The sequence below is a fragment of the Ascaphus truei genome, chromosome 2 (assembly GCF_040206685.1).
Source record: "Ascaphus truei isolate aAscTru1 chromosome 2, aAscTru1.hap1, whole genome shotgun sequence".
Classification (NCBI taxonomy): domain Eukaryota; kingdom Metazoa; phylum Chordata; class Amphibia; order Anura; family Ascaphidae; genus Ascaphus; species Ascaphus truei.
In genome coordinates, this window is record NC_134484.1 from 107,160,833 (window position 1) to 107,186,159 (window position 25,327).

Consider the following 25,327-nt stretch of genomic DNA (forward strand, 5'->3'; position numbering starts at 1 on the left):
AGAGACCAAGGGCAGAAAATCTAACCGGGGCCCCGAGCAAAGCGCATGCCAGCGTGCAACATCTAAACAGACGGCACATGCAGTTCCTGTCTGAGTCAGCAGCATGGGGCCTGGGGCAAAGTGCCCGGGATGAAATCCGCCCCCACAAGTGACAGCCCTGTCTAAAAATGTTATTTTCAGTGAGAGTCATAGCCTGGGGGAGGGGGTGGGGGAGAGAGAAGGAAATAGTGGGTTGGAGGACGCACCACATCAAGGCAGGTTACTAGGTTGTAATAAAATTTAATTCAAACACATTTATGAGGGGTTAGGTAGACATCCAGATGCACTCACCAAAGTATTTCACTGTACATTTGCTGGACATCAGCACATCATTGTTTAAACATTTATAACAGGCGTTCACAATGCGAATTTCTAAGCTTAATTTTAATATACTTTACCAACTACAAGAATAGCATATGCTGAAGAGATATATTTCCAGGACATACTTGAAAACAAGAGGTAACTATCAATGTATTACTTCCTGGTGAAACATTTTAAAATATATAAACCAGTTTTGAATTAATGGTGAACATAATTTAATATGGCAAAATCGATGGGTTTTTTGGTCTTTTTTATCCAGATTTTGAACACGGATGGTCAAACATCTAGATCACTGTGGAGCTACCCTTAGATAATTAAATCTTGGTATCTTAGGTCAAGTGCTAATGAAAGTGGCAGGTCTGAGAGCAACTTAATACAAGTGTCTATGCACTTCTGTAAGACTTCTAATACAACCCTCTTCCAAATCGTCATATTTGTTATTGTTATCAGGCTAAAGGAAGACTACTATGTGATCCTTGCTGGTGTGAAACTATCTTCCCAAACAACTTTAGATAGAGACTAAGGTGCTTCTTCTGGAAGCACTAAAGCAGCAGATTGCACTGCGATTGGTCAAAAACTTCCAGATTGAGTTTCTAGAATAAGTCTCTAAATGTCAAGGTGCCGTTATACCAATAGGCAGCTCCTGGCTGATACAAAATCAACTCAATTAGCCACGGTCACAAACCGTGTCTTACAACTGAAACTTAGAAGCAATATGTGTACAGATAAAATAACGGATGATTCCATATTATACAAACATCCCCCACCATCATTCCTCAACAAGCCCGTAACCAACAGTTTCTATCATGCGTTTGCCTCACCGATGCACATTGATGGAGGGGGGACTGCTCGTGTTGTACAATATGTGCCTAAAAGACAACTTGAAGTGGAACTGGTATCTTACATTTGTATCAAAGGTCTTCAAACTGTTAAAAAGCAAACTTAAAAATAGCAACATCTAAATTAAAAACGGTCCTAATATTGTATGAAGGATTGACATTGGAATGCACCATGATATTTTACAGCAACATTTTTTGAAATAACCTTCCTTATTTTACAACTGAGAACTTTAAGCTTATGCACAGAGATGAAACCGGAGTCTGAATCCATATTGTAGCTCAAAGTTAAATTCAATAACATTACAGGGATCTTAGTCAGCTAAAACAGAAATTAATGAGCCTGTACGTGTACTTATTCACCTTTTATTATTAGCAGCGCCATCTACTCCAAATCACACTGGTAAAAGAAGAGTAAAGGGGGGGACTATAAAAACTGTCAAAGTATTCTTTGGACAACTGGCTTTCTAATACAAAGGACAGCTGGGGTGAAATCTTAGTTAATTACGGTGTCCAGATGCTGCAAAAACAGTCATGTGAAGAAGAAAAAAACCTCTGCCCTTTGATTGTCATTGGCTACAGCAGCAAAGCAACAAACACCTCTTACAAGTTAGTGCTAAGGTGCCGTTTTTTGCTCCAGTTTTGCAGGTGGTGGACTTTATCAAAAACACCCTTTGCCGTTTCTTATTTTTTTTTTTCCCCCCCACAGAAACCTTTAGTAAAAGTTTATGGCATAACTGGAAGTTACCCTCTTGGATGTCGAACTTCCAATGACCAGCTTATGAGATTTCTGGAAGTCAGTTAGTTCTTCTTTTTTGCTCATCTGCCTTCTGAGAATCCTGTACAGCAGGACCTGATATTGCATACAAGGTAAGTTCCACTAACCCTACATAAGCGACTTTGCTTTCCATGCTTATGCTGAAAAGTGCTGTTTAAAAAAAACCCCACAAAAAAACAAAAAAACCAGGGGAGCCCCCACGAATGACTTACCATTAATAAGGTAAGGATGATTGCAGCATTTTCGGAGTTCCATCATAGTGTTTAGAAGGTTAGGGACATTCACATGCCCTGCTCCCCCACCCTTGGAGAGGAAAGCAAAGTTTTTCTCAAGGATAGCACGGTAATATTTCTTCTGAATGTTTGTCAGCTCTACTTCAATTATGGTCTCTTCTTTTGGAGCCAAGTTCTTCTCGACATCTTCTTTCAAACGCCGTAACATCATTGGTTTTAGTATACCTTGGAGTTTCTGTACCTAGAAAGGCATAGAAATGTCAAACGATTGAGATACAGATGTAGCCTTAATGCAGCGCTTAAAACTTTTGCAAATGGATGCCCCCCAAAAATGTTGTCCGCCTTTGGCAAGGAATTGAAATCTGTATGATTATGTGTTTGTCCTACAACGTATAAGGCTGGGTCCATAGAGGGGGGAGCCGCGCTAATGCTCCGTGATGCTCCCCGTCATCCTCAATGGGGCTCCCGCGAGTGTCCGCAGGCGTGCTGAGGCGCTGGGATTTTCAGCCGACAGCCGAAACTGTTTCTCAGCGCGCTGTCGGCTGAAAACACCCAATCAGCGCGAAGCAGCGTCATGATCGGCGCTTCACTGCCCTGCCTCCCGATCGCGCATGCTGGCTCGCCTGCCAGTCAGTCCATGGAATCGCTCCTGACCGAGCAGGCGAGCCTCAGCGTCAGCGCGGAGGAGCGCGGCTTCCCCCTCTATGGACCTAGGGGATATTGAAAATAAATGGTTCCATATTTGAGTTTGCCACAATCGGGTGTGTGTTTTTTAATGTTTTTGCCACGGGTGCTACCTTAACTGACAGGAGAGCATAATGTAATCTCCCAAACAAAAACGAGTAGTATGAGGATGCAGCTTGTACGTTGTGGGGCCCCTGGGAGTGCCAGAACCCATAGCGTAGTAGCTACATCTATAGGCACCCAAAGTGTTCAGGGTTATTGAGGAGGGTTCTCTTTAGCAGGTATGTGTATTGTTCCAGCAGATAGATTTTCAAGGGGCTTTTAGCAATATTATATCTTCTTATATCGCGATTGTACCACCATGTCTCAGTTATTTTTTTATTTGCCCAGAATAGCTTAATCATTTTTTACTTTACCTGTATAATTCGAATAGAAAAAGGTTAGACGCACACGTATAAAGGTCAACACATTTATTGGTGAAACGAGACCAAGTGCACAATTCTTCGGGGTACAAATCCCCCGTTCAATTAAAATATTACCCCGAAACGCTGTGCACTGTCTCGTTTCCCTAATGAATGGTCCGAGTTGACCCTTATATTACATGTGCGTATCTAACCTCTTTCTATACGGATTAATGCGGGTGCCAGAGCACAGACAGCACTGAAATGGCTATAATATGCCATTATCACACACAGACAGCACGGTATTTTTTTTGATCAACTGTATAATTGTGATATCAAAGATCTTACAGTATCTCAGAAGCATTAAGTAAACACTTTAAAAAGGAGCAATTTACCGAAACCTTTATTTATTTATTTTTTTACATGTTTGGAACCAGGAAGATCCTGACGGGCTGAACCTCAATTTGTGATACTTACTGGCAAAGTTACTGGTATTACTTCCTGGTTTTTAAAAGGGTTTTAAACGGCCACCAAACAAGAAAAACAACGGATTCCTTTTGGACTGAGGTTTGGCAGCCATTGTGTTTCCCCGAAAGAGATTTAAACCCGGTAACTTCACCTGTAAAGTATCTCAGGGACCAGGAAATTTCTACAGGTGAAAATATTGGTATCACCGGAGGGGGAAGAAAAAATCCATTCGGAGGAACTACAACTTTAAGCAATGGTTTCTCAGTACATGCAAAATAATTGCGCATTAATCTAAACATTCCAAATTGGCAAATTACTTGCCAAAACACTACTTTAATTTTATAGCAGATTTTGTACCTAGATTTTTTTAAATAGCTTAATTCTTCCTCAAGAATCTAAAATCGCTACCAGAAAATAGGAGACTTTTTGGTTAAATCATTAAGTAAAAATAGCAACAACAACCCTCCTCTTGTCAGTTCTCATAACATTGTTTAAGGCAGCAGTCCAAGCAGCCGTTTTTTTTTGTATTTATTCCCTTTAATATGTGCATCAATACAATCCACACAATAAGGAATTAGCTAAATTGCCAATCAATCCATTCTCCTGTGATCGATCAGCGAAGATTCGGCTAGGGGGTTGACTAAATGGCTGTCAGTGCAGCAGCAGAGGACCAAAGATGCAAAGTTGTGTGGGGAAGATCATGTGACATGTAACCATGAACATACACAGTGGCATCAATAGGAATACAAAGGTGCTATGAAGGCCTGAACTGTTCCTGATCCAATTGTCACTAGATACAATGCTAGAGAGGGGGCAGGACTCAAAAAGGGGTGAAGGGGTGGGGGAGACCCTGTTTCAGAAGAGGCAGGGGATGTGACTTTGTAAATGGTTGCTATAAAAACATAACATGTTCGTTACATTATAATACATTAAAAATGTCAGGTTTTTTTTTTTTTTTTTTAAATGCTACAACTATTTTTTAGTACAGAACTGAATTTTTTTTTTTTTTACACAAACAACAAAAAACACATGTAGGATATTGCTTGGTCTGCAGCTTTAAACCACCATAGAAATCAAAGTTGGAGTTTTTAACCTAACATTGTAGACTAGAATTTCCCTTAGAAAAAAAGGGTTATTCTTGCAGTGACCAACAAACATGAATATTAAAATAAACAAGTGCCAAACATTAACTTTAAGCCTGCATAATCCTTGCTTGTACTGCAGGTTAGCAGTTCAACTAGAAAGCCGACTGAAATGAGGATAGTAACCCAATAATGTACCTGCTCTTCAGTTTTCAGATCGCCAAATTCTTGCATGAAGTTGCTCTCTGAAGGGAAGCGTTCTGGCTCCAAGAAGTTTAGCAGACTGAAAAGCTCCTCCACAGTGTTTTGCAAAGGGGTACCGGTTAGCAGCACTTTATGTTCCTGAAAACACGGGAAAGGAACAATGAGACCAGTAGAACCAGAAAAAAAAGACCATTTGAATCCTTGCTACTGCCCTGGAACTGCAACACACTTCATTACAAAAGAAGTGAGCATTTGATTTGGAAAATATATATTTTTTTTCAAAACACCAAATATAAATACGACTTGTGAGCACATTCGCAAGTCTCAGGCAGGTCTGCAAACCCGCATTTCCCCATCTTCTCTATACATACAATGGTTCCATTGGAGCCAGGGATTCTGGGTAATTCTCTGCAAATGTGCACACTTTTTGCATCTAGTCCATTTCAACATGAACCCCTATAAGCTTATTCCTGCTGTATTACACAGCTTTTACAGCAAAAGCATGGTTTAAAAAAGCGCGTAACAGTTTAGCTGTGCTGAAAAAAGGTGTGCAATACAGCAGGCATAAGCTTACAAGAGTCCATGTGCGGTAATTTCCCACAATCCTGGATGCAGCGGAAGCATTTTGGACGCAAATACTCATGAGTGCTTATTGCTACTTCAAGAGCTGATTTCATAATCAAAACATTAACCAAACAAGCTGAGGAAAGGACAGGACAGCTCTCTTTAACCTTACTAGTTCCTGGATTATGCCACTTACATGTCTGGATTCTCTTGCTGAAAAATTAGGTGATGTTATTTACGCATTTACTGCAGGCAATATACCCTGACAAATATTATAGATTTTTCTGAACTAGAACTAGTGCAGTGAACCCAAACCCACAAATCTAGGGTTTGGCTCGCTAGGTTATTCTTGCGCAACAGATGCTTTGCCAACTTTAGTCTCCGTCTCGGACTATGCCAATTGAGCAGGAAGACATGGCACCTCCTGTCGCTAATTTACAAGATACTCTTCTCTAGATGAGTGATGGAGCAAAAAATAACCATGGACATACACAGTTACATCAATAGGAATACAAAGGTGCTATGAAGGCTTGAACTGTTCCTGATCCAATGTTCTTCAAATAGTTAACCAAAACTGGATGTGTGAACGTTTTCACCAAGCTCTTAAGGGCTTGAGTAGCCACTGAGCCATTACTTCATGTAGCAGAAGCCACCAGCCATAAGGGATTCATTTCAGTAGAAATGGGTCATAAAGTGAACACTCACCAAGTCCATCATCTTTAGTCCCTCCAACAGCTTGCAGTTCCTGTTCTTCAGCCGGTGAGCCTCATCAATCACCACACATCGCCAGTGAATGTTCCTGAGCTCAGGGCAGTCCGTCAGAATCATTTCAAATGTTGTAATAATAGCATGGAACCTGTAGGAACCCTTTATTGTTCGTCCCTAAAAATAATAAGATGAAATCTATGTTTCAATTCAAAAGGCTAAGGAAAGATGGAAGTGTTCACAGTAAGAAGGATCAGTCTAGTACAAAATGTTGGTAACTTCCCCATTGACTTTCTGCTAACTTACTGACTATTCGTGAGTCACTACCCAATCTGTACTTCTCAGAGTCTGGATCCAACTGAATAATAACTATATAGGAAGAAACTGCTGAATAACTTAAAATATAACTAGTACTGTATTGAGTTATGATAATGACAGCGATTTTTTTTTTTTAGCAAAAAAGGAGCCAACACACTAAAGAAAAATGTATTTCTATCCAAAAAATAATAATACAATACATAATTCAGCCTTGAACAAAGTAATGCGGTAGAAAAGCATCTATTCACTTCCCAGTTGGGATCCCAGCACTATTCCCACTACTTTTATAGTTACCACATGGGTCTTCAGTCATAAAAAAGATGCCCAAGGTAAATAAAATAAAGTTCAGGACTGCAGTTACTGTAAGCTCAAACACAAAAACAGTCCGAAATATAAAAGCTAAATAGTGACTACTCATGGGACAAAAGGTGACAAAGAAAGATGTCCACAAAGAGATTAGGCATCATAATCTGACATGGGATGTAATGAGGTTAAGACTTGCACTGACAGCCACAACTGCTCGGGATTCCATTACAAATGGTACTGTGACCTATCTGACGCATGGCTGCAGGGGCAAGGATATGGTACCGAGTAAACCCCAAGAGTAAATCACTGAATTATAATGCTTTATTCACTCATTCTTATGGCAATTCACTCCACCCAAGGAGATATTTGTAGTGTTCATAGCAAGATTACACACACACACGACGTGGGCCATAAGGAAATATTGATATGAAGATTCTTTAGGCACTCCTGTAAACAATACAATACATTTCTAGGATGCCGGTGCTCACATGTACCCCCATGTCCGGTCCAATGAATATATTCAGTAGAAAAGTTATGAAGAGAGGTGCACAAAAGAGGTTTAAGCATAATTACATTTATTAGTTAAAATCTGATTATTGGTTGAACTAATCAGAACTGTCGAATTGTGGTCAATACATTGATTTATGTTCAAGCCCGTTTGTGCCCCCCTCTTCATAACTTTACTACTGGAGGAAATATTCATATGGAATTCAACAAAAAGGCTTGTACAAAAGTCACATTCTTTCCAAACAAAGGCAGCGATATTGCTCATATTATACACCGGACTTAAGCGATCAACTTTTTGCATTTATAGTAGCGCGTGTCCTGGGAACTATTGTACTATATATTCCCATGCTATAACATGCTTACCTGGGGATCTTTGAAGTACATTTCATACAGTTGAATAGTTTTCCTGCTAGCTTGGCTTCCGTGATAAACGATCACATTCAGCTCGGTCCAGGTGCGGAACTCCCTTTCCCAGTTTGGGATTGTTGATAGTGGGGCAATGACCAAAAACGGACCATGAATGCCCTTTAAAAAGATCTCGTACAGAAAGGTAATGGACTGGATGGTCTTCCCCAACCCCATTTCATCCGCTAAAATGCAGTTACGTCTAAAAAGAAAGTAACGTGTTACAAAGTAGGAAAAAGACCGTCTCATTAGAAATTAGCCTAAAAACGGGGTTTAAATCACAGGGAAATAAACTTAACTAGAAAATGTGCTTTCCAGCAACAGAGCTAGAGTTGGACTATAAGTCCCCTTGAGCAGATCCCTTTTTACCTACTACAGCAGAATGCAATAGTGTAACTATTATTCTGTATATCCTCATCTTCTATTGTGCCGCACAGTAGAATAGGTTACCATACCAAACATTTACTGGCTGCCAATGTGGCGAGGTGAACGTGTGCATTTCCAATCAAACAAAAACCAGGTGTGCCATGTCCACCACAACCACAGCAGCCTTAAAATGAACATTTTTTTTAGTGCTATGGGAACTTGTGTGAAGCTGTAGATCAAACAAAGGGTTCTTCAGGGGGTTAATAGGGCTCTGCATTTGATCTGAATCTGCTCCACTAAACATATTTTAGATGTATTTAACACAACTAAACCATATTAAACGTGTAATAAAAATATGGTTTTCCCACTTATTTTTATAGAGTTTAAACCTCAGTCCTAAGATGCCAATAAAATATGTAAGGTTAAACTATGCCATGAAACAGAGCCATTAAAGTTTGCTAACGCTACTGCTAAAAGGGTAGGGAAAAAATACTTACGTGTTGTACCAATTGAACAGCAGCCAGTTTACTCCCTCCAACTGGTATTCCCTGAGACTGTTATTGTTTTGATACTCCCTGGAACTCTCCGATTTCTTCCACTCGTCGGTGGGAGGTCGCTCCTGTTTCAAATGCAGTAAATCCCATTAGTGGTTTTCCGAAAGACCACATAACTCAGCTATTTTCAAATAAAAACATGGGTTGGCCAGGCCAATTCTTACCACGCGCTCTGTTTTTGGCTCCCAGCTCTGCAGTTTCTCAAATTCTTCAATCTTGGCTGGATCCAAATCCTGCTTCAGCTCCCAAGTGCTGTCCTCGTATGGGAGGGAGCACCACTTCACCAAGTAATGACTCACAGGCTTCGGAAGTCACAGGTAGAAAATAATGGGTTACACAAATGTTTAAATGTACCAGGTAGTAAATGAAAAAAAAAACGACTATCTGGGTGAGCAAGAGCAACCCATGATCTCTAAAGATTGATCTGGAATGGCTTAGACTGCCGTTTATTAATCAACAACCAAGTAGTCGTGTTAGCCATATTTACTGACCAATCAGATTAGTTCTTTGAAACAGGGGGAAATGCTCTGGTTTCCCCCTTTGTTAATTGCATAAGAGCTTGTCTTTTCTGCTATGGACACACACACACACACACACACACACACACACACTTTTTCTATAGTAAAAGCCATGACTTTGCATATAAGAGTACAATATTGAACAATTAAACATACTTGCTTCAGTGGTTGACATTCATTGGGATAAATACAGTAATGATAATGGGGATAGAGGGACAAGAGGAGGCACTATTCAAACAGAAAAAGTGACAGTAGATGTACTTGGGTGCACTGCTTCTGTATTGGAACTGCTCTACATTATGGATTAGTACATGTGGTACAGACAAATGGCAACATAGCTGGCTGTGCTTTAGTATAGGAAATCAACAGAAGATAAAAAAAATATATGTAAAATCCCACTGAAATAAAGTAGACACGATCCCAAAGTCAAATGAGTCAGAAGAACTTTACATGAGTACATTAATGAGACGTGCAAATACAAAAATGGGAGGAAGTGCATTTGCCAGGACTTGAGCCTGAGGTTCCAGGAGTGCAGTGCTGATTGATTGCACTTGCATCAGTGATCAAAAGTATAAGCAGCACAGTACTTGTTAATTGCCACATTTACAAGGACATCGCAAATCGGTTATCCAATGATCTTCTTACAAATGTGTCTTAACATTACAGGCCCTGGTTCTAGATAAGGAGTGTCCAACTCCAGTCCTCAAAGGCCACTACTAACAGGTCAGGTTTTAAAGATATTTAAAGCAGGGATAGACTTATACAGTACTCTGACCTGTTGGTGGCCCTTGAGAACTGGAGCTGGCCACACCTGATCTACATCCTTGTAACTCAGACACCCCATATTACATGGTAACCTTCATCAGGCTGGGATTCGGTTTGCCTGAAAACGGATTCTACAGCCCTGCATCTATTGCCAGAGCTACATAAGAAACATTATTATATAGACCTTACCATGCTGCAGAAGGCACAAAAACAAACATTAAATAACGTTCAAACCTTTTTCAGATGCAGAAACCATGCACTCGTGATTTACCTCGCCCTTCTCATCTGTGCTGAGAGAGACATCTAGTAACCGGTCGACTTCCACATAGTCGGGATTAAATAGATCATCCTCAATCTGTTGACAAATCGGAAAGACGCAGTCTTATTTACCGTATTCTTGAGGGAAACCCTCGCTCTTGACGATGGATGGATATATTTAGGGTCACAGCGACATGGAAATTCTACTCGACATCCTCAAACATATTCATTCAAATGCAACAGTTCAGCCGGATCGCTCCCCGTGAGGAAAGCAGACTCCTCAGACTTTGTTAACTGGGCCTCTTAATTACTGTGTGAAACCTTTTACAGCGGCAGAATGTTGAAGAATATTTTAAATGAAGTGTGAAATTACAATTCACTAATGAGCAATCGAAAAAGGGCTTACAGCTCAGAGAGTTCCTTGAACATGGCAGCGTGAGAGAGCGCTGGTTAAAGTTAATGGCCATGTCACTTTACCACTTTGCTGCCAAAAAGGGTCTGCCACACTCTACAGATCCCGCAGCCTGGGAAGGGTTAACAGATTTGAACTTTTTGCCATCTCTAGCACTGTAGGAGTTAAGCAATTAGCGCATGCTCCTTCTTTTCAGTGCTTAACCTTGATCATAGACTTCACTGCGAGATCTATCCACCAAGGAGAAAAACACGCAGGAAAATAGTTTATATTCAGCACAATAAAATAAGTCGCCATTGACCAAGTTCTCAAAGATACTTTATAAATATGCCCTTGGGGCTTTCGTATTCAAATCTCCAACGTACAAGGACATGTCATTTAAAGACCAGAAATTAACTTTCAACAAACTTGGTCAAAAAGTGTCTGGTCTATTACTGCACCTAAAACCAACCGGATCGCATCCTTGTACGTTTTCAATATATCTAAAGAATAAATAAAGGTAATCCAAGCCTTTTTTTCAATACAGGATTGAAGCAGGGGTCTCCGGAGCTGAACCCCATTAATTTCAGCTCCGGGGACTCCGTTTCCAGAGATACTCACCTCTGTAGTGGGTTCTGGTAGCCGCGCCAGGGTTCACATTATGGCTGATTTTCAAAGCTCCCGGGCCCTACGAGCCAATAGGAAGCCGTGACATCATCAGGTCGGCTTCCTATTGGCCCGTGGGACTAAGTGCTTTAAACTGCAGAAGATACTGGCAACCCCTTCGGAGGTATCTCTGGAAGGAGGGGGTCTCCGAAGCTGAAATTGATGCGGTTCAGCTCTGGAGACCCCCTGCTTTAATCATGTATTGAAAAGGGATGGGGGGAAGAGAGTGGGGATGGAACAGCTTGGATTAATCCTTTAAACTGCAATGCTTTCGATTAACATTCTTTATTAGTACCATAAATGAGATAATATGCCAGTCGAAACACCTTTTATTGGACCAAAATAAAAATGACTGCTACATGATTAAACAAGAGCTTGTGTGACCACAGTGGTCTCAATATGTTAAATGATCCTGTGTACAACTGAAACCCAAAATAGACCTACCTGTTTTTTTTATTACCATTTCCTAATTCTTAGGAATGTATTAATACGGGACATTTTCTTGTATACAACGTAATGTTATTTAATATTCTTTACAAAAAAAAGGCTAAATATTTGCATAGAAAAAATGACGGGTGATCCGATTTACGGCTTTTCTTCAAAAACAGATTTTTGCGGGATTGCACCGTGAAGGTGTTCAGCGCAAGTACTGACAGCACGGGGCACACCGAGGAGGAAACCTTCAGGACGTTTCATCTGTGTGACCCTTGCTCCAGTTCTGCATACAGATCTAAGTGAAATTAAATTGGTGATCAGAAGCTTAGTCCCATGTGGGCAATTGTCCAAATCTGAGAAGGACAGCCACAATCCTCTGCATAATTAGCTGCTGAAGAGATCTGGAACAGAATATGCATGAATGCTCTCAGCATACAAAGGAGAACAGTCTATTAACCCACTTGCTACTTCAGAGACCTACAATGCATTGCAAATCAATGAAGCAGTGAAAGTGTTCGAGCAGGGGTGGCCAACTCCAGTCCTCAAGGGCCACCAACAGGTCAGGTTTTCAGGATATCCCTGCGTCAGCACAGGTGGCAGTCTTCAATTCAGCCACTTAATGAGCCAACTGTGCTGAAGCAGGGATATAATGAAAACCTGTTAATGGCCCTTGAGGACTAGAGTTGGCCACCCTGGGTTAAAGAAACTTTTACTGGGCAAAACATGCCATTGACGCAATAAAAAGTAAAGAATTTGAATAATCTCTGCATTTGAACATATTCATAAAATTACAGCTTATGCCAAAGCCATATCCCAAGCTACACAATTTTTAGGGAACAAGCAACCAATACTACTTTTGCAGGGTATGGAAGGGTTATGAATGGAAGCTAGCTACAGCAATGCCTTACGTGCATCAATGGGTTAAATGCCATAAAAAACACTCTGCAAATTCATATAAAGCTCATCTAAAAAAAAAAAATATTGCTGTAAAATCCACAACAGCAGAGAGTGTGATTGGGACAAGTAGCTCATCAACAGCCAGATGATTCATTCAGAGAGGCTCGTTAGAAAATGGCCACGGGGCAACAAAGCATCACCAAGGTTCGGGTATGGAGTCTTGAAACTGAACACATGCATTGAACAGAAACTAAAAATCGTATTGACTCTCTCAAAACATGGATTGCTAGAACGTATGCAATAAAATACATGTTTAGTGCGTTATTGGTGCTTGGAGGACAATCAATCCACGGCCCAAAAATGATCCAACACAGCTGCTGTTCTCTGATCAGTAACCAAGTTATATGAACTTGCAACAGATAGCAAAACAGAACCACTGCTTCTCTGAGCAGAGGCTGTATTCCTACATACAGTATCAAGATAAACCTCCCACAAGTCTTTATCATGCTGGTAGGGAGGACAAAACACAAAGTACATCCTGACAGCAGGAAAGCAGACAAACTTCCTGTTTACACAGCCTTAAATAAAGTAGCTATCGCACTGACACAAGGAGGACCCTGTGCTTATGCAAGAAGTGAATAAGCAATAGAAAAGTCACTGACACACACACATTAGCTTATTTAGTGAATGTTTGCACAGCAGGTATTGAAACATATCTGCCGTTAACAGGATATCCTTCATATTTGTCCTACCTCTGAAAGGAACTTGTTCTGGCCTTGCTTTGCCCTAAATCTTTTTATCTTTTGCTGAATCCTCTTGTCCTTCTCCAGTTCTTCCAATGTAGCCCATTGGCAATGCAAATACGAGCTGCAAGTAAAACAGAACATTCTTCTTACAAAGAATGCAGCAAAAGTCTTATCTGGAAGTGTGTGTGTGTGTGTGTGTGTGTGTGTGTGTGTGTGTGTGTGTGTGTGTGTGTGTGTGTGTGTGTGTGTGTGTGTGTGTGTGTGTGTGTGTGTGTGTGTGTGTGTGTGTGTGTGTGTGTGTGTGTGTGTGTGTGTGTCTTCTACACAGTTGGTGGTCAGGTAACATGTAGATCCTTATTGATAAAGTCAGTGTACAGACACTAGGTTTCTTATTCCACTGTATCTAAAACACATAATATTGATTTAAACAAGTAATTTGAGCACATTAACTTGACACGACAGCACAGGTAAATCCACATATTTTAGCAAAATATTTCAGAGCTTTACATTAGGAAAAAAAATAAGACACAACCGACCCAAGTCGTACTCAAAAGATACTTAGGAAAATGAAGTATATTATCACAAAAGAATACAGGCCACAATCACTGAAAAAAACATTTATATAATTTTTTTTTTAAGAAGTCTAAACTGCATCCTAAAGATACCTGTTGTTGTGAGAAAGGTTTAGAGATCAAAAAGAAGAAATATACAATTGGCGTTAGATGTGCAATCTTGTAATGCGATTGTTGATATTTGTATAGGTGTATTGGAACTTAAAGCACTGGTGTAAGTTGAAGGCGATGTTTCCACACCACCTAAAGCTGACCAAGAAAAATAAAAACAGGGAACACTGTCCAGAAAAACAGGACAAACACAAACTTTGCAGATTGTGCAATACCCGTTTAGATTGGTTGAATCCGTACAACTGATGTAAAGAACACACGGGTTTAAAAGCATATTAAACAAGTGAATAGTAAAGGGAGCGTTGTACTTACAAGTTTTTATATTTCACATAGAATTCTTCAACTTCCACCTCTTCCCCCGACTCCATCTTTAAAATGAGAAACACACTGAGAATATGTGGCCTTGTGTTGGAGTTACAGGGCTCGGCAAACTGGTCTGTCACTACTAGCTTAGGCAAGTCAGCATATCCCCGTGTTTTGGATTCTAAAGTTTAGATCTCCACTATTTCTATGCTATTCAAACAAAAGTCTGGCACTCTTGGCAGAAGTAAAAATGTTATAATTATCAGTAATAAACCCCTTGTGGCTGAAAGAACCTGTAAAGCATTCCAATAGAACGCATTGCAGATTCAGTCCAGTTACAAAGCAGTTAAAAACACCTAAATATTAAAAACAGGATAATGTACAACACATGGACTCCGAGCAAGCTCAGCAAGAAACCATTTAAACTTTAAAAAAAAAGTAATCATAAAGCAGATTTTCTCAACTACAGCTGCGCGATTTTGCATTGTCATGTGTGAGACATGAGTCATTTTTAACTCCTCCTTCACCACACGCCGTTTTCATTCACAACAACCTGACCCCGTATCTGGCTGGCTGCCAAACCCACAGCGTTAAGTAGACGCCAAGTGTACCATTTTCTCAGGCAGCAGCCAATTAGCAACTGCACTCCCCAATGCCAAATGTATTATTTTTGGCTGGCGCAAGACAGTCTTGCTGCATTTTACAATTGGCTTCAACAGGGTGTGTGCCTCTGTGCTCAGAGAAAGTTAACCACTACTACAAAGCGCATGTGGTATAAACTTATACTGCTTTCGTGTTCGCACTTAAGGCAGCAGCAAGTGCATGATTGAGTCAGATTTTATACAGTGTTCTTACTAAAGGTGGTGAAGACAGCAATTTGAAAAGAGGCTGAAAGACCAAGTCTGCACTTTCTCCTGGAGTATTTTAAGAAGGAATGGAGGAGTTTGTTTCAAGGGACAATGTGTACACGAATGGAGACTACATTTCTGTGAACATGACGTCCGTAAGTTAGAATCAGTTCAGGGTTTTTAACAAAATCAAACCTTTCAAATCTGTCTCAAAGGATTCTGAAAGTAAAGGAAGTTTACGGTGGAATCTTAAAATTAATTCTGGACATTAGATCTGCACAGACATTCCTGGCATAAAAACAAACAAACAAAACACTGCACCCATCGCTAACTTGTCAAGAGAAAACGCAGTTTAATGGGGAGTAGGTGACCTCCAATGTTACTGCAGCAGCCAAGGTTTGCCCAGTTTAAAACCAGGCTCGACAATAAATGTCCTGATGACCCACAACGTGGGCAGTTCCCTCTGGGAAACATACAATATGAGCACAGAGCAACTACTTAAAAAATAAAAAACAAATTACAGGCAAAGTAACGCTGAAGACAATATATCACATTGCAATGTAAATTGTATTACAAAAGCTCTCACTGAGTATCAGTGCGCTGCAGCCAGCTCCAAACTTTTACACAACATTACAAGGGGAAAAAATTCCAGCCGTGAAGCAAATGAATAAAAATAGAACTATTTTGAAAACATTGAATACAATCTGTGCTAATGAGGCACACGTGTTCCTGTGCAGAGACGCTAGCGCGGGTAAATGTATAAAATCTGCGTATTGAGCAAGTTTACGTAGCAGGTCAGGTGGAAAGTCAGCTGCAGAATTATTCTTGTAATCTTCATGCACTCGACTAAATTACAACAGCCAACTAGACCAAACGCCACCCTTTCCACTTCTAGGAAAACTTGCGTCATCATTTCCTGCTACAGACGCATGCTACATTCCCCTGCAAATCTGACACTCCGCTACATTACTTTCTAAGAGAGCTACTTGAAATAACTCTGGGATTTGATTGATAACCACAGAAGCCCCATAGATCTTTTAAATTAACGTTTTGCAGCCTAACAGGTTTAAATGAATTGATGAAAGTCCCAGCAATTTGTTGGAGGTGATAAAAGGGCACTGGTGTTAGCACGAAACGTCGAGTCTCCTTTCTAACGCGTCGGCTTGTAACATTTTCCCACTATTCTGGCAAGGTAGCACATTTGTATTTAACTTTGCTACATCGTAACTAATGCCGATAGCTCATCGAACATATCATTGGAAACAAATTCGGTTGCCATGTTTAAATGCCAAACAATGGTTCCCAACTCCAGTCCTCAGGAAGCCCCGGGTCAAATTAAAGGATATCACTGCTGAAGCACAGGGGATTACCTCAGTGGCTCCGTAATTTTGACTAAAGCAGGAATAGCTTTAAAATCTGACATGTTGGTGTTTTTGGGAACCAGTGGCCTAACATCTTTAATTCTCCACAAAACCCTTTAGGAAGAGTTGTTTAAGAATTTAAAATAGAAAACAAAAAACCCTCCTTAAAAGCTAGTTAGAACTTTACTAAAACAAAACAGTTGTTCAAAAACCAAGTGACCTAAACAAAATAGGCCAGCATTCAGGTTCAGACAATAGGACGTAACCATTATACTAGGTCAAGGAAAACATTTACCTGCTTCTTTGCCTGTCGGGTACTCATGATTTTCTCCACAACCGGTCCTTCTGCATCAAGAGCCTCCTAAATGATAGAGTCAACGTGTTAGAACCTTACTTGTCTAAGGAGAAAAGCATGGCAGTAAGTTCACAAGTGAAGACCTCTTGTCCCGCTCGAATTTTGCCCTATGCACGTTGGCGTACAAAGGTGATGTGAGAACTAGCCAATTAATTCTGAAGACATACAGCTGCAGCACCTTTATTTCTAGTCTTCCATTCAACGTGCCATTATTTACAATGTCGTCGTGGCCCTCAGAAAGTTAACGAGATAGCCTGTTCATTCTTCTTCTATAAGTTGGACACTGATGAGTCACCTTGAAGTACGGTATTTTCAGGTTGCCTATGCATGACTATTCTGGGACTTAAATCTACACAAGTTAATTGCTAGCATCACTAACACGCGGTCACTGTTCAATAAAAGTGGAATTAGTATAAAGGTCATAGATGTGTACTTTACAGACCGGATTCCCACTCCGAGAAACAAAGAGGTTTATTCACCAACGTGTGATAGCCATTGTCGAGCATTAAAAGCCATTCACTTGAACAGCTGTTAAATCAATAACTGCTATTTCATTTTAGTGAACAGGCCCCAAATAGTTTTGCTCATATTAAGTATTAAGGACACCACTGGCTACATTGCTCCAGAAAGCTTTATAATATGCAGGCTACCACAGTATTTCAAATAAAACTTATTATTAAACCGCACACGAGCACCTTTCTTTCGACAAAAAGATTTTAAAAAGCAATCCATGCTGTCAATTTTATTTTTGCAGTTTTTTGTTCTTTTACATAGCATTGAAGCAGGGGGGGTCTCTGGGGGAGAACCCTATTAATTTCAGCTCCGTGCAGGGGTGTAGCTATAGCCCGGGCAGCCCAGGGGCCTGCTCTCTAGGGTGACTAATCCATATTCGTACCAGCAAAAACCGGGACAAATGTCACGCATGCGCGATCGGAGCTTGCCAGTCATGCATTAGTGACCGGCAAACACTGATCCCGCACAACCGGCCGGCAAGGGCTGATCACACATGCGCAGACAAACACAGAACATTTTTGCCTATCTAGCTACACCACTGGCTCCGTGGATATTTACCTCGATAGTAGGTGCCGGTAGCCGCTCTCCTCGGCTAACTGGGATCCCATAATGGCTGCTATTCAAATCTCCCGTGCCCTGTGAGCCAATAGAAAGCCATAACTTCATCGGAGCAGCTTCCTATTGGCCCGCGTGACGTGGGAGGTTTAAAAACTTGAAATCCCAGCTAGTTCCGCCTACCGGCACCTACTACAGAGGTCTCTCCAGAAGCAGGGGGACCCCGGGGTTGAACTTAATGGGGTTCTGCTCCAGAGATCCCCCGCTTCAATGCTATATAAACACATTTTTTTAAAACTGAGAGATAGGCATGGATTGCGCCTTCAAGATAAAACAGAATACATTCTTAAGGGTCAACCCGCAGCCAGAGGATTTCCTAAATAAAAAGCACATTTCTAAAAGTATATCAATAGATGCAGACTGCAATAAATGATACATTCAAATCAGGACTCTGCTGCGCAAGGCAACAAGGAACACAATGAAATTGAATGCAGCAGCGCGGTCTGTAAAATACACCACTGCTTTCCATCAAGCCAATTTTCTGCTGACTCAATCTTGGGAATCACTGTTGAATCAGGGGTGGATGGCCGGTAATAGCCTTCAATGGTTCAGAGAGCAGGTTGCTTTTCAGAGACTCCAATAAGCCTCCGTGAAGCAGAAGTGAGAGTACAGATACCACTCCAAAAAGGTAGCAGTATCTGAAGTCGTGTAAGGCTAATATAAAAGAAAACCATATCGTCGCAGTTGAGGCACAGAATACATTACAGTAACATACTAAACCGCGCTCCTGTAAAAGAGCAGCACATCCATCTTCAAAAGGGGCCAACAACCCACTGCTCGTCCTACTGACAGAACTTAACATGGATTCAAAATAAATAATTACGACACCTAAATACTAAAAATAGCACTGTTACTGCTAAATCACTATACATTCCTGTGATCTTAGCAGTAACAGTGATATTGTAAGTAGTTAGGCGTCTCAATAATTTCTTTAATCCAGGTTAAATATTAAAAATAGCACTGTTACTGCACATTAATACATCTATATCCCATGTATCTTGGTGCCCATATATAATTAGGAGACTTTTCCCCTTTATGCTATAGTTGGATGCTAGAGCAGAACTTCAATCCGTTCATGGAAGCATGTGTGTGGACGGTGGGTTTTATGCTTAATTCAGTTCATCACTCAGCTACCTACTAATGAAGAAACATAAAAGGGCAGCTTTTCTGACCCAATACATATGCTGTGAGGAATTGTTTTGATTTCCTTTACCCTTATTTATTTATAAAATATTTTACCAGGAAGTAATGCATTGAGAGTTACCTCTCGTTTTCAAGTATGTCCTGGGCATAGAGTTACGACGACAAATACATGGTTACAAATACATAGTTACATTAAGTGAACAGAGTTATACATTATATACAAGACATTGCATGCACAGTTAAAGACAGTATATATTATAAGTTACAGACCAGATTAAAATGTGAGACCGCTTTAGTTTTGAAAGAACTTAGACTGGTGGCGGCTGTGAGAGTCTCTGGTAGATTGTTCCAGTTGTGGGGTGCACGGTAAGAGAAAGAGTCGCCGGATACTTGCAGAGAAGCTCAATTAAAATATACTATATCCCAGGGTGATTAACACCAGTCCTCAAGGGACACCAACAGGTAAGCTTAAGGATATCACTGCTTCAGCACAGGTGGCTAAATCAGTGGCTCAGATAGAATGTGCTGGTGCTGAAGCAGGGATAGCCTTAAAACCTGACCTGCCGGTGGCCCTTGAGGACTGGAGTTGGCCACCCCTGCATTATCCATTTCACTGGCATCTTGTTACAAAATAAGGCTACCGAAGACCCAAATCTTGATCCCATTTTGCTTGCAAGACTTAGCAAGGATAACATTCAAGCAAACTAACCGACCTGCAACTCCGACTGTGACGTGTTTGAAGGAGAATCTCTTCCAGTAGCATCTGCATCGGGCTCCTCATCTGAAATCTTAAATTCCAGGTCTTCTGTGTAGCGCTTCCTTTTAACTTGCCTGCTAGAGCGTCTCTTCTGCAAAGCATTAATAAAACAAGTGCTCCTCAGCAGGAGTGACTTCCAGAAACCACAAGGTCACAACAAGCATCTCAATACATCTCTCTCTATCTCTCTCTCCCCCCCCCCCCCCCCACCTACTTTGGCACCAGGAAGAAAGACAATACATTGCAGTGCAACATAACACCGATCTCTCAGGTGCTGAAGCTATGCCAGAGCTCCTGCACAAAATCAGGAGTAAGTGCTTACAATATACTGGCACCAGTCGTACACAAAAATTACCTGTACTCCGGAGTCATCTTCTTCCTCTGGAGAAGGCGGTGGCGTTTTCTCCAAATCGGAATTTTCTGTGCCTTCAGGTTTCACCTTGTTCACCTTTTTCTTCTGAGCGTTACCGTCAGCTTCAGACTTATTACTAAAAAAACAAGGTAACACATTGAGCAGATAATTCACCTTGGAATCATGAATTAAATCATGGTCTTTCCTAGGTACAGTATTATGAACAGCTGTCATGTACCAGTTGTATTTACTTTAAAAAGTGCAGTTAAGTTATAATAACAGGGGTGGGCAACCCCAGCTCTCAAGGGCCACCAACAAACAGGTCAGGTTTTCAGGATACCCAAGCTTCAACAGGTGGATCAATCAGTGGCCACCTGTGCCGAAGCAGATATCCTAAAAATGTGACATGTTGGGAGCCCTAGAAGACTGGAGTTGACCACCCCGAGTTATACCATGCTTTCTTACTGCAATGTTCTCACTGCAAAGCAAACGCTCTGACAATTGGAGTTAACATTTCACGAGCTCCTAGGTAGTTAACGATTCATTTGAAACAAGACAACATTAGAGGACAAGGCAAGAACATTCACAAATTGAGAAAAACACTAAAGCGCAGAACAAATTGCAGAGGGAATTTAACCTATGACTAGATGCCAGCCTCCCACATTCAAGCTGGACTAACAAAAGAAAATCTGTTTAAAAATATAAATTGTATTTAGGTAGTTTCCCCAAAAGGCTTTGAGTTAAGGCTATGATGGGTGTTACAAATGGCAATAATGAACACTTTTTGGGGGCTTAGGGCAAAGGTTCAACGCAGGTAGCTCAGTCATTCATTGACTGAGCCACTGATTGAGCCACTGATTGTGTCACATGTGCTGAAGCAGGAATATCCTGAAAACCTAACCTGTTGGGGGACAAGGGGGGGGGGGGCTTGAGAACCCCCAGCGTAGGCTCTTCTACAAACACATATTACTCCCATGTTGGCTCCTGAATGGGTCCTGGTATTTCCTCACGTCAGTGAGAAGTCAAATGCAAGGCCCCAAGATTCTTATTCCCAGAGTTTATTTGGAACTAGGTTTCCAATGTTACTTTTAGTACTGCAGGCATGAAAGGGTCTAAAGAAGTCCATTTGTTTGAAGTCCTTGCGTCATCCCAACACCTCTTCAACAAATCAATGTCATACCCGCTGCTAACCATGTTCCTCTGCATAAATACACATTTTTAGGAATAAAAGACTGTTTCTTTGCCTTGTAAGGATTGTAGCGGGACCTGTTCACACTAGAGCTTTGTTGTGTTCTACTTTTTGATTTTATCTTGAGCTAGGAGTGTGCTGGTGTCCAAATGCCATTCCAGCTACACTTAAACCGCAGGCCACGGCATTCATATAAACAGTGTGGTATTAATGTTTCTACACCATGTTTAAATATCAATAACATTTTATTGAAGCAGAATCACTATTTTCACTCTAGTCAGCCAAGTAATATGGTCTATATCATTATTATTTTACAATGTCAGCTATGTTATGGTTAGCCAATGTTATCCCGAAACCATAGCCCTTTCAGGTGTCTCAAGTAATAAAGAGTATGGACTTGGTTTCATTAGCAGCTTAAAACTTTCTCGATAATATTTGTCCCTCAAAAAGTTGCAGAATATAGAGCAGGGCTATAATCACCAATGGAAGGCATATATTAAACAGTCTCGAGAGGATAGATATACACACACACACCTCAAAGCTACCATCCATATTTTCTTTCAAATAGAAAAGTACAAGTGATGGTCGGTTAACTGTACCACAAGGGAAAAAAAGGAGAAAAAAAATGGATCTAGGAAATAGAATTGCAATTTTCAAAATTGTAGTGGACAAAGGACCGACAGCCCATTGATGAGGTAATTTACTGCTAGCAGAGTGAAAAAGAAAATACAAAAATGCTATTTCACGGTTGTTAGCATGAAATGTTTTAGTGTAAGGAAATGCTTAAGTAAATCTAAAACACAGACCCATAAATCAAACACTGGTGAATCTTTGCACCACAATAAGTACAGTAGGTTTGGGGTTTGTGGAATAGTAACAATTTCAAGTAATTTTTCTTCCAAAGCAGAAAACGGCCTTTACAGCTGTGGAAGGGTGAAATGTTTTCAAAGAGTACAATAAAATATCTAGCATGCCACAAAACCGAAAAGGTGTTATACGCAGTATGCATTGTACTATTGCAATATGGGGAAAATCAAACCACTTACCAGGGTTCCACACATCATACACATTAAAACTCAATTGGTGGCAACCCCATTCATTTCTATGAAGGGCAAATGACAGCCATTATTACACAAACTCCCATATAAAACGTGTTATCTCTGGAGTAATAAAAAGACAGGGAAGAACTTCTGTAGATATCACCTTTCAACAAGTTTATAGATGTTATGTTAAAGTTCTCATCTGCAATACGTTATTGGAATTCTAGTAGCCATATGACAAACAAAAATACAGCTGTATGTACGGAGGCACCTACCTAGTCTTAAGTGATCAAGTATGGTCAGATTACATCACAGACAAGAAATCTGCAGAAAGAATCCATGTTGCATGGCTACAATGTGGGCAACATCCAAGGAGTTTTTATTGTGCTTCAAGCACAACACTTTTTCCCTATAATTAATTCAGCTACTAAAAACATACTTACCTGGCCAAAATGAAAGGCATTAGAAGTATTTTACTGTGCAGTTTCCTACCAGAGATCCTTAAACTTGTTGCTCTACTTTTTGGCAGTGAATGGGCAACCATGGGCTTAACAGAAAACTAGTTGCTTGCAAGTATTTTGAATAGTGTCTCATCCTTATCAGATTACTCGCTTTCAAAACTGGGATACAGGCACAATGAAAGGATATTCTTTTATAGGACTCCGAATAGTAGAGGGAGTGAGTGTGTGTCCATCATCTGTTTCTAACTAACAACCTATATTGCAATCCTAAAACTAATGTCTGGAGTAGGATATCTGTTTAGTTTAGTCATAATCACAATAAAGTCTTACAAGTCTAACAGCTGAAGAATGAGCTCATGTTGTCCTACAAACTTGCATGACAATATCTATAATTAAATACACAGAATTGTGGGGGAAGTTAAGGTATTTCCCAGTGGAAAAAGTGTATCTGTGGTTCAAGTCTAATGTGTCAAGCTCAAAATAAATAAATAAAAATAAAAAACACACACGCATCCTTTAAGTTATGGTGAGTGAAAAAGACAACAAAAAATCTCCACCGTTAGCATATAGCCAATAAAGAATATCACTTGTGAGCACATGCACGTCTTAGACAGGTCTGCAACCCTGCCTTTCAACCATCACCTTGCATACATTGCTCCCACTGCAAGGGATTCTGGGAAATGACATGAAAATGAGCACACAATGTGTCACCTTTTGCCTGGAATATTCATTCACATGGAGCCCATTTGAGTAGATGCATTGCCGTTCACACAGCTTTTAAGCACAGAATGGGACTAGCAAAGCAAGTACAAACCACTCACAGACATGTTTCAACCTTGATGGGTATCAGATTGGTTTATACTTGCATGTGAATGGACACTCCAGGCAAAAGGTGACACATTGTGTGCTTATTTGCATGTAATTTCCCAGAATCCCTTGCTGCAGTGGGAACACTGTATGCTTGGTGATAATGGTTGAAAGGCAGGGTTGCAGACCTGTCTAAGACATGTGAATGTGCTCACAAGTGATATTCTTTATTGGAGATAGAGAGAGATAGAGAGAGATAGAGAATATATATATAGAGAGAGAGAGCTTGACACATTAGACTTGATACATACAATTTGTATATAAAATAAAAAACGAATAGACGATACCGTTCTGTTGCTAACTAAATGCTTTTATTTGTGCGAGTTTGAGATAAAATGATCTCTTCTCCTGGCGGTGTTACAATGGATAAAGCAGTGCAGTTACTTGAAAACAGTGCATCTTGGAATGTATCTGTGACTGAAGCCTATCCCTCCCCCCTGTACTGTATGCGATTTATGCCTTAAGGTGTTAAATGTTCCCTGAATGTAAGTGATGTAAGAGTGTGTATGTGTATATGTGTGTTCTTTTAAAGGCTAATGGGGAGGTAATAAAATGACCATTAACGTTAAAAAAAAAAAAAAAAAAAAAAAAAACTAACTGCTGTACTTCAACCCCCTGAGAAACTCACCCCCAACCACAACCGTTTAAATATGGATTATATTAACCCTCAACTTGCTGGCAAGAGGCACCTTCATTTTACCAGCTTTAACCCTTTGGCTGCCAACTGGGCCGCAGCATCAGATTTCCACGGCACCTCCGACAAACAACAATCACATTATTGCAGCGTCCCAGAACCCTGAAATGTCCTCTCCTTTCCCTACATTTCTGGATCCCGCTCTACGCTAATCACGGCGTCCCCTAGAAAACGAGCAGTCAAATAGCATGACATAGCTACTATGTCACGAGGACCCTGGAGTACCAGACCCCGGGATGTCATGCAGGCGTGGCCAACTCCAGTCAAAGGGTCACCAACAGGTCAGGTTTTAAGAATATTCCTGCTTCAGCAAAGGTGGCTCAGTCAATGAGAACCACCTGTGCTGAAGCAGGGCATCCTTAAAACCTGACCTGTTGGTGACCCTTGACTGCAGCTGGCCACTCCTGATGTAGTGACAATCTTTGGGCACCCAAAGTGTTAACATGCAAGCAAAATGCCACAGTTTTGCGCAGCCGATCTGCAGAAATTAGCAAGCCGAAACTCCTGGAAGGTCCGAGGGACTAATCAAGGGGTCTCAAACTAAGGGCTCGCTCAGACAGGCTGCTACGGCAGCTTGCTAGCGTTTGCGCCCCTGCCGCTCGCTCCTGCAGCACAGCGATCTGTGCTCAAACTGCAGGAGGCAGATCGCCGCGTTTGGGGGGGTGGCGGGGGCGTGTAACTAACGTGTCACCGAGCTGG

The 25,327-nt window shown here is 40.8% G+C and overlaps 1 protein-coding gene across 3 annotated transcripts in view; it reads right to left on the reverse strand.

Moving 5' to 3' along the window:
• Positions 1-25,327, reverse strand: part of CHD7 (chromodomain helicase DNA binding protein 7) — a 132,186-nt gene that overhangs the window by 35,976 nt on the left and 70,883 nt on the right. For all 3 annotated transcript variants that reach the window (XM_075584040.1, XM_075584038.1, XM_075584039.1), the window contains exons 4-15: positions 20,381-20,513; positions 19,982-20,116; positions 16,938-17,003; positions 14,443-14,498; positions 13,454-13,568; positions 10,326-10,409; positions 8,936-9,073; positions 8,715-8,836; positions 7,810-8,053; positions 6,316-6,492; positions 5,041-5,184; positions 2,187-2,448 (exon numbers count right to left, since the gene is read on the reverse strand). In XM_075584040.1, coding sequence (XP_075440155.1) covers positions 2,187-2,448; positions 5,041-5,184; positions 6,316-6,492; positions 7,810-8,053; positions 8,715-8,836; positions 8,936-9,073; positions 10,326-10,409; positions 13,454-13,568; positions 14,443-14,498; positions 16,938-17,003; positions 19,982-20,116; positions 20,381-20,513 — 1,676 coding nt within the window. The remainder of the gene's footprint in view (positions 1-2,186; positions 2,449-5,040; positions 5,185-6,315; positions 6,493-7,809; positions 8,054-8,714; positions 8,837-8,935; positions 9,074-10,325; positions 10,410-13,453; positions 13,569-14,442; positions 14,499-16,937; positions 17,004-19,981; positions 20,117-20,380; positions 20,514-25,327) is intronic.